At 36.0% G+C, this 10,228-nt stretch overlaps 1 protein-coding gene across 2 annotated transcripts; it reads right to left on the reverse strand.

Annotated features, from left to right (window-relative positions):
- Positions 1-1,575: 1,575 nt before the first annotated feature.
- Positions 1,576-9,704, reverse strand: LOC132059264 (phosphoribosylaminoimidazole carboxylase, chloroplastic). 2 transcript variants are annotated; one of them, XM_059451824.1, is made up of 16 exons: positions 9,381-9,704; positions 8,223-8,432; positions 8,041-8,152; positions 7,879-7,941; positions 7,648-7,786; positions 7,234-7,289; positions 6,294-6,367; positions 6,011-6,158; positions 5,695-5,868; positions 5,227-5,314; positions 4,951-5,067; positions 4,498-4,595; positions 4,275-4,392; positions 4,100-4,194; positions 2,530-2,636; positions 1,576-2,147 (listed from the first exon to the last, which is right to left on the reverse strand). In XM_059451824.1, the coding sequence occupies exons 1-16, from the start codon at positions 9,572-9,574 to the stop codon at positions 2,054-2,056; spliced, it is 1,887 nt and encodes a 628-aa protein (XP_059307807.1). In that variant the 5' UTR covers positions 9,575-9,704; the 3' UTR covers positions 1,576-2,053. The 2 variants fall into 2 exon arrangements, with proteins under 2 accessions (XP_059307807.1, XP_059307808.1); XM_059451825.1 differs by lacking the exons at positions 6,294-6,367; positions 7,234-7,289; positions 7,648-7,786; ... (2 more) ...; positions 8,223-8,432; positions 9,381-9,704 and having other exon boundaries at positions 5,695-5,878; positions 6,011-6,153.
- Between the last annotated feature and the right edge of the window lie 524 nt (positions 9,705-10,228).

The raw sequence follows: 10,228 nt of genomic DNA on the forward strand, positions 1-10,228 counted from the left end.
TTAAGGAGCTAAAAATAAAATTAAAAATTTACCATATTATCCTAATAATTGCTAATTACCTAATGATTAAAATCAATTAAAGCTTACAAAATAAAAATGTGCAGCTAACTAATTAAGTAATGTGTTCCAACAATTCACATATTCCGTAAAAAGTTAGTTTGGAGCCAAAATTTTCATATTAAGCTAAGTTTGACTAGTATAATATCAAAGTGTTGGAAAAGGAAATTCAAAATTTTGACTTAGTAATACTAAGGGTAAAATAGGAAAAATGTTGTAAATTATCTCTTGATTTTCTAAGGTGGACAAGTAAAATTAGATAACTATTTTTAATATAGTGGATAAATAAAACTGGACGGAGAAAATGTTGAATCATATTATGTAACTCATGCATAGTAGTCAGACTCAGAATGTGCTAGCGCCTCTCGACGAGGTACATGCACGTCGACCCAGAGACTAGTACTCCCTTTGTCCCACAGCACACTTTTCTTTTTAATTTGTCTAAAAAAAAAATTATCTTTCTATATTTAAAAATAATTTAATTTTATAAAATGATTTACGACCACACAAATATCTAAGACTTGTTTTAGAACACAAATTTCAAAAAAAATTCATTTCTTTCTTAAAATCCAGTGCTAAGTCAGATGGTGCCACATAAATTGGGACGGAGGGAGTATTAAATATCACCAAGGTTCCAATATGTTGGGCAGCATGTAATTAAATAAAAATTTGTCTCTGCAGTCCAGCAACAGTCAACACGACAAGATAGATAGCAAAAGAGCGAAACTCCAAACACGAAGCAAAACAGCAGAAGTTCTAGATTTCAAGTAGAAGTTTGGTGGTCATTGCTAAGTTGTTAGGCAAACTGTGAAACATAAACTTAATGTTAGAGATCAAATAAAGCTAAAACAAAGGCAGCAAAGTAAAACGAGTTTCATCAGATAAAATTTACAGTAATCAAGAACGTATCTATGGAGACGTAAGTGTTACATACATGGAAGAATAGCTTAGGACAGGCAAAAACAAGAACGTTCCGACCTCCCAACGCATAAAATTCACTCAACAGAACGTAGTCGGTATAATTCACAAAGCTGAGGAGATATGATGGAAGATCTTGCAAATGTTGTTAACCCACCAACTAAGATGAGCAACAAAGAAAATACCTAGGAATGCAAGGCATACAGATGAATTGAAGATTTTAAGGCTAATAGGGTTCGATGCAAATAGTGAGCATGCATGAAGCATTATCTGCGAAGTATATTTGCCCCTCTCTTCTATATCGACTTAACATTAACTTAATTATCTGATTTTATATACCAAACTAAATAAAATATAGTTGGCGGACATGACTTGAGCAGAGCCTAAATCACTTCATGTTTTGATGTGAACTTGGAAGAGTATTATAAGCCTTGTTGTACATTTAAAAACATGTAATGTGAAGACGGCTCAACCTACACATAACTTAGCTCACTATTAAGGAATTCTTGAATTATGCAATGATCTCGGGTTATTATAAATTAACTCATAGGAAGGAGCCCCAGAAAGTGAGGGGTGGTGTTAATTAGAAGCATGTAAGAATGCAGCAAAAACTCAATATTCTTCCTTAATCTCATATATCAGAAATAGTAATTATCATCATTTTAAATTGGCAAAGTAGATCAAAATGCTCTGCACAACAGGGGCAGTAGTTCAGTTTTGAACAATAAAAATCTCGTGACCTCTCAAATTCAAATTAGAATTAAAAAAAAAGGATAAGAAAGAACAAATCTTTAACAAGATTCCAAGTAGAAAGCTTGTTCAAAATAATCTTGCATCGTGCCTTTTGCTCACCTGCCTCAAAAATGCATTTTCTCCCGAACAGCACGAATACACTGTTGACTACTGCTTGTGCTTATGCTATCTAAATATCGACTATTGTACAATGAAGGTAACATTGTGCTGGTACACTTTAGTGCACGTTAGAAACAGCTGGTGCTGAAATGACTCTCTTCTTAAACAACCTATATCCTCCACACTGAATCGGCATTTGATAGATTATCCAACCCCGAGCAATAGTTTAAGAGTTCAGATACTCTTCAAAGCCAACTTTTTCTAGTCTTTCCCCCTTGACCAAAACCTCATCTCTTCTGTCCTCTTGGTACTGGGCCATCCTGCAAGGAGATCATTAAATTCCACGTCATTCTCATAATTTCAACAGGGTCGAGCAAAAAAAAAAAAAAAAAAAAAAAAAAAAAAAGCTATTTGGGTAAAAAGAGCTACTAGCCTTGGAACATAATAATGTTGTTACTTCCATTGGAAAAAGAATCTTGAAGTCATTCATTCTTCCGTTTACTGACATCTCATACTTGCTCATTTATTTATTTATTGTTTCGAAGGATAAGGGAAGATAATCTCTGACTTACTCTTTACAAGAATTTTTTTTTTTTTTAAGTTCTTTTCATTTTTCTTCTAATGACTATAAATAGGATGTGGGAAAAGGGGGAAGGGAAGAAGAAGTTTTTACAGGAAAAGATGAGAGGAAGGTTTTATTACCTAGCTTGCAACTTTATGTCGCTGATCCCTAACAATCTTACTGCCAGCAGACCAGCATTTGTCGCGTTGTTGATTGCAACCGTTGCAACTGGGACTCCTCTTGGCATCTACATAAATGAGAAACCATGATCTGTCAACTGCTATGACCTAAAATGTCTTACAAGCCTTATGAATAAAACTGGTAAGAAACATCCCCAATTACTAAGTTGTCACTTTTAAGCCTCTGCTTGATTACACAGGCAACTAAAAATATTTGCCCAAAAATACCACTCCCATAACAGCAAGGTTGCATTTAAAGAGAAAAGGAACAAAGATAAACTTTACTCCTAAAGCATTTTTAAACAAAAATAGGCCTTTAATAGGTCAGGGCGGATTGCCGCTACCTGCAGAAATTTTAGGCAAAATCAAGCTGTGAAACGGTTCCATTCATGAGTCCAAGGTATTATATTACAGTAAAGCATAGAGCTCGGTCGAAGAAAAACCTAGGTAATTCACTCCAAGTGGAGCGAAATGAACTGTGAGGATTCACGTAGCTGACCAACTAGCTTGGATTGAAGCGTAATTGTACTTGAGCACTAGTCCAACTAAGAATGTACATATATCTATTTTTACCAAGATATTTAATGATAAGGACACTTTGTCCTCTAAATAACGCACCACACGTTATTCTTTGCAATTCTTATCTCTCTCTCTGTGAACTCAAAAGCCTAAATTGTTATCATTATTAATTTTTCTTAGGGAAAAGGGTCAAAAATGCCCCTCTACTTTGGGAAAAGGGCTAAAAATATCCTCCATTACAAATTTGGGTAAAAAAAATACCCCTCCCGTCATTAAAGTTTTCAAATATATCCCCGTCTTAACGGAAATCCGCAACATAACCCGATTTCATTTTTAAACCCGCTCTATTTAAACCCGACCCAACTACATAAAAAAAACCCATATCCAACCAACTTGTGCCCGAGTCCTACATCTAGAGCGACTAGGCACAGAAGCGGGTAACCATATGGGTTTTTTATTTAGTTGGGTCGGGTTTAAATGGAGCGGATTTAAAAATGAAATCGGGTTATGTTGGGATTCCGTTAAGACAGGGATATATTTGAAAACTTTAATGACGGGAGGGGTATTTTTGACCCAAATTTGTAATGGAGGATATTTTTAGCCCTTTTCCCAAAGTAGAGGGGTATTTTTTACCCTTTGCCCTTTTTCTTATGTATGTTTCCAGCTAGCTGGCCCACAATGTCATTGAGCTTATAAAAGATACTAGACCCCCATAACTACTGAGTTTGATATGACTGAATACTACTCCCTCAGTCCCAATTTATTGAAGGTGTTTGATTGGGCACGGAGTTTAAGAAATGAAAGGAAGACTTTTGGAACTTGTGGTCTAAAATAAGCTATAGATACTTGTGTGGCTAAAAGTCATCTCATTAAAGGTAAAATGGGAAGTTTAAACTTAAATGGTTACTAAATTTAGAAAGGTGTCATTCTTTTTGGGATTGATTAAAAAGGAAAGGCTGTCACATAAATTGGGACGGAGAGAGTATTATTCTAGAGTAGAGACCAAAAGTACCTGAACAATGGACAATAGGGAGTCAAGTCCATCTAATGTGGAAGCCCGTACTGGAACACCAATAACAGGTAGCGGAGTCAATGCAGCAACCATTCCTGCCCAAGCAAAAAGGCCACATTTAGTGTACTAGAAGACCTACAACAGGGTAAGTTATTTTGTAGGGTAAGACACCAACCAGGTAAGTGGGCAGCACCACCAGCCCCAGCAATTATTACTTGGATACCACGTTCCCGTGCAGACAAAGCATAAGAAAACATCATCGCAGGTGTACGATGGGCTGAAACTATTTTTACCTGCATCATTACAAGATTCTTCGGTCACTTAGGAGGTGATGATACATACATTAGGCAAGACGTCAAATGAGATGAAGATGAGGTGAAATAGTTAATGGTAAATACTTCAGCAGGAACATCAAACTCTTTTAAAATTTTGGCAGCATCCTTCATAACAGGAAGATCTGAATCAGATCCCATTATGATCCCAACACGTGGTGCAACTGCATAGTGAATGAAAAACAAGAATGATTATGTTCAAGTAAATATTCAAACAATAATCTGCAACTGAAGAAAAAAAAACTAATTTTACCGGTCCCTTAATTTATTTGGATAAGCTAGTTTGTGTCTATAAAACACGACACTATACCACTATAACACAAAAGAACTATTGTTCAATTGTGATTTAACATTCTTAAAGCCCAATTATCATGTGAAGCATGACCAGATACCCCATTTGACTGCCCACAATAGCACAAAAGCACAGAGATTTCTTTTTGAGAATGACACAAGCACAGAGATTTCTTCTAGCAAAGAAAGCAAGAAATAAATGTTTATGAAAGCACTTCGACAACTAACCTGCATGCTGGTCATGAACACTTTCTTCATTTAGCATCATCCTTAGCTGCGCTTCCACAATGCCCATAGAAGGGCCAACTATTGTGATGTGTCCCATCTTGCGTTGCCTTCGCATCTCTACAAGTCATTGAAGCATACAGTTTTACTGTTTGGTGGCATACATGCATGCTTTTTTTTTTTTTTAAATGGGAAAGAGTGTGTTTAAGGTTACATCCAAAAATGTATATGAGGAATGAAGGAGACAAAGACCAGCTATACGAGGTCAAATCCACCAACCTGGCTTGTCATACCAATGAATAGATGCCCCCGGAATTCCCAATGCCCTTCCCATAAGTTGATTAGCCAAAAGAAATCCAGGTTCACCCTGGAAGCAAAAAGACAATGTCAGACAAGCATATGAGAGTTGCTGCTCCTGCAACTTGTATTAATGCAAACAACAAATACGAACTTAAAAAATGCATGACAACGAATTTTGTGAAGATGCGACATTATTTTAAACACCAATCGTTGCACGCAAGCAAATGTATTTGGGAAACAGATGGTAAAAGCAATTGTCCTTCAGCACATTCATGTGAAAATGCATGAAACTTTTTTGAGACTAATGTGAAAATGCATATTGGAAAAGACAGAACGCCCATGTCTTCAAAATTTCCTAAAGCAATTAAACACTACTTCAGTAATTAGCATTTACTAAATCTCAGTCAATTGTCGAGGGAAAGAAGAAGAATTACTAAGAAAGATTACATCATCTTCCCCCAATATGTTATACATGACAGCAGCAGGAGTTTTCATTGATGGATCACCAAGTGGAAGGCCAACGACAGCCCGCAAATGCTGCTCAAATTGTGAGGTGAAGCAAGCCTCAATGGTGTGATGCCCACTATTATGAGGTCGAGGAGCTACTTCATTTAGTAAAATCTGCAAAAAGCTAACAATTACAGGGAGGTTAAGTTTAAAAAACAGGAATACTTTTGAATATATCTGTAAATACATAACTACTGATAAAGTTCCTTATAAAACAAAAAAAAATATTGAATGCGTGTGGAAATTGCCAGACAACCTGACCATCATCTGTCAAAAACAACTCAACAGCGAAGACTCCTGCACCTTCTAATGAACTAACAGCTTTGTGTGCAACGTCTGTTGCAAGCTTCATAATCTTCCAAGATACATTAGCAGGCGACTTTACGATATGACAAATGTTGTCCCTATCAACACACAAATTCCAGTAATCAGGATTTACGCAAGAGTCAACTTCTGAAAAAGTTCATATTAACACAAAGGATTTGTTTTTGATAGGTCATATTAACACAAAGGATATTGGCAAAGAAAGACAATCAAACCTGTGAATAGTTTCTACAGCAGGGTAACATGCAATTGAACTATCCCTTCCCCTCGCCACAATCACAGAGAGCTCCTGAAATAAAAAGATAAAAGAAGTTAGAAAAGACAGGCCAATCCCTGCTTAAGCAGTAGCGGAAGGTGGTCATTTCTACACATGTTTCAAGTATCTGAAATGCCCTGTCAGGTATAATGAAAACTTCCTGTCTAGTGTTAATAAGCCTTGTGCTGATGATTAATATATTGTTACCTTTCTCAAAAAAAGATTGCTAAAACAGTAGCAATGGAAAACTTATATTTTCGAACTCCTTAAGCCCAGAACCATAGGAATATGGCAAACTTCTCTTTCTCAAACTTTTTAAGCTCAAAGCTTTCACTGTTAGATTAATGGCAAATAGTCACTCAACATGGATAACTTTTATATTCACTTTAGAAGACATATCTGAAGATTATTCCCCTTTCAACATGTATTTTATCCTTAAATAAAAAAAATTAAAAAAAAATAAAAAATCCCACAAATGATTTGTGTACGAATATCAAAACCAAACTAGCACCAAACAAATTCAAATCAAGCTACAAGTTGATATTTATTACATCAATTTGATGTGAATTTTCGGTTTGTCTTGAACAACCCTTATTGCAAGATGGTAGGTTTTGCATCCAGAAATACAAGTTAGGCTAAAATCAGCTTCAATATCTATGTAAAGCTAATGATGCCTTCTGAAACAAGAAAGAGAGAGTGGTTGTCGTGTTGACTTTGAGCTTCAAGATAGAGGCAATGAGATCTGATTAATATAACGTCTTGGTATAAATAGCACCACATGAATGTGATACCTTGTATAGTTGCATAAAGCAAAGACAAATATAGTTCTATTCCTTTTTGTAGAAAGTGATTGGTAAATGCATATTGAACACCCATTGAATAACGAAGCAAATTCTAACCTTCACAAATGGTGCCCATTTCTCAACATATAAACCACGATCATATCCTCCAAGCACTGAAAATTAAATTGAAGCACATATTATTACAGCCTGATTAAGCTTCAATAAAGTAGGGTGTCATACATTCCTATTGAGAGAAAAAAGTGGGAAAAAAAATTGATTCTTAACCAAAGAAGCTCTCAAACTATTATTAGCAGATGATGTACCCCTGAGATAGTATCATCTCAATATAAAGCCCATAAATGTGTTAATAAACCTCCACGTGGCTTCTTAGAACAATTTCAAAAACATACAAAATTAGAAAACCCATGGAAACTATTTATCTAGTCATTTCTTCTCCCAAAGCCCTATTTTCGCACTCGATAAAAATTTAGAAGCAAAGAAATAGCGAATTTGTACAGGTTGGCATAGTACCATTAACAGCAGATGAAAGCTCCTCCTCACTTTTAGCAACAGCATTGCCACGTCCATCATATGCCAACCTCCTGCTCTTTATCATAAGAGGATAACCAAAGAGTTCCCCTGCTCTTCTAGCACCTTCAAGATTATCAATCTGCTTGTGTTGTATTTCTTACGTAAGTGAAAATATCAAATTTTATCAAAGAGGGCAGAAAAATAAAAATAGCAATGCCACCAAAAGCAAACCTGCATAAACTTAGAAAGTGGGATACCGTTACGAGAAAAGTGGACCTTCTGAAGATATTTATCCTGTTACAAGAAAAAATGAGTTAACGTATGAAATAATCTTAAACATTGTAGAGCAAAGACCTCACTTTCATCCAAATTAAGACATATTAAAAGGCTAACCTGGATTATGCGAATGGTAGAAGCCTTGGGTTGGCAATCCACACCTTGTTTCTCAAGCTTCTCAAGTGTAGCAACGTCAACATGCTCGATCTCAACGGTCAGTACTCCGCACCTGCTTTCACGTCCAAATAAGTTTACCGAAAAATCAAAATCCATAAACATATGATAAGTAAATACTGAACCTTTTCCCAAATTCTTCAACTGTGGCACTGTCATCATAGCTTCCTACCACGTGTTGATGTGCTAGTGCACTAGCAGGACAATTCTCCATCGGGTCCAAGACAATCACTTTGATTGCCATTTCGGATGCCGCTTCACACAGCATACGACCCAGCTGCCCTCCTCCCAAAACACCCACAACCGTTCCCGATAGTCCATGGACTGCTGAACCACTGCATCAAATTTGACAGTTGACACATTACAGAGCACCATTAATAATTTTAAAAAAAAAAAATTAAAAGTAGCACTAGAAATTTACAGAACCATATAAAAAGTATCTATCTTACGCATTGAAACAATATGAACTACAAAGCTTTTCTTAGCAATGTTCATGAAGAGCACAATATCGCATAAACTTCCAAGTACAAGAAGTGACTAGAATATGTATGAAATCTCAAAAAGACATAGGAAATCAATTTCAATAAAATCCCAATAAAAGCTGAGCAAGTAAAGCACCAAATTTTAATTAGCGCCACCCCATCATAACAACAACTACAACACACCTAGTATAATCCCACCAGGTGGGGTCTGGGAGGGAAGAGTGTACCCCTACCTTGTATAGGTGGAGAGGCTGTTTCCGATAGACCCTCGGCGCAACACCACCCCACCATAAACCCATAAAAATCAATGTGCAGCAGCATTATATGCAATTTACACCAAGAACAAACCACTAATGCATTCAAGATGGCAACTTTAAAGATTCTTGAGCAAACCCCACATCAAATTAAGCGAAAAGAACGATTATATGCAATTTGTACCAAGAACTAACCACTAATGCATTCAAGATGGCAACTTTAAAGATTCTTGAGCAAACCCCACATCAAATTAAGCAAAAAGAATGATTATATGCAATTTGCACCAAGAACTAACCGCTCCTACATTCAAGTTAGCAACTTTAAAGATTCTTGAGCAAAGCCCACATCAAAATTAAGAAAAAAAGAAATACTATATGCAATTTTCACCAAGAACTAACCACTAATCCATTCTAGATAGCAACTTTAAAGATTCTTGAGAAAACCCCACATCAAAACTAAGCCAAAAAAATATACTTCCAGCTATACAGACTAAAAAACATACACTAAATAAATTAAAAAAAATCAAGCAAGGTGGGAGACAAGCACCTGGGTTTGTCCTGTACAACATCCAATGAAGCTTTGCAAGACAATACAGCAGAACTGTTCTGAACTTGTTGTGATGATGAGAACAAAAAGCTTTGATTTTTAACCATACTGCCAAAAAGGGTACTCTTTTGAGAGGCAAAAGTGGTCCTTTTATGGGCAGAAAGTGTTGGGAGAGTGTTGCTTAGGCTCAGCATTCCCTCTCTAATTTTTCCTCCAAACAAGTGACAAAGTATAAAGGAGGAGCAATAGGAACAGAGCAAAGACAAGGCTGAAGCTGTAGCACAGTTCTGTTTTAGTTAGGAAAGTTAAAACTAGGTTTTTTTGGGGGGTGGGTTTTGAGTTTTAACAAAAAGGAAGACCCGTCAAGGAAAATAGATTTGATTCACACATACACAAAGATATGCATAAATTATATACTCCCACATCAAATCTCAAAAGATTGTTATATGCAATTTGTACCAAAAAAATTATCCACTATATTTAAAAACAATTTAAAGATTCTATGAGATAATTTTTTTTTTGGGGGTGGGTTTTTACATCAAATATCTAAAAGACTTATTTATGCCACGCATTTGTACCAAAAAACCACTAAACTTGCATCAAGTCAAAATGAGAACAATCTTTTTGGGACGGAGGGAGTACTAATTATAATCTAGGAATTAATGTCACGACCCGCATATGCAATTTGACACCAAGAACTAACCACTAATGCATTCAAGATGGCAACTTTAAATATATGCCTCATAAAACACATCACATATCTACATAAAAGAACGATTATATGAATAATGTATAAAATATACATCGAGGGTCCCATCACATGGCACTTTATACGAGTATCTACGAAA

Source organism: Lycium ferocissimum, chromosome 6, assembly GCF_029784015.1.
Source record: "Lycium ferocissimum isolate CSIRO_LF1 chromosome 6, AGI_CSIRO_Lferr_CH_V1, whole genome shotgun sequence".
Taxonomy (NCBI): domain Eukaryota; kingdom Viridiplantae; phylum Streptophyta; class Magnoliopsida; order Solanales; family Solanaceae; genus Lycium; species Lycium ferocissimum.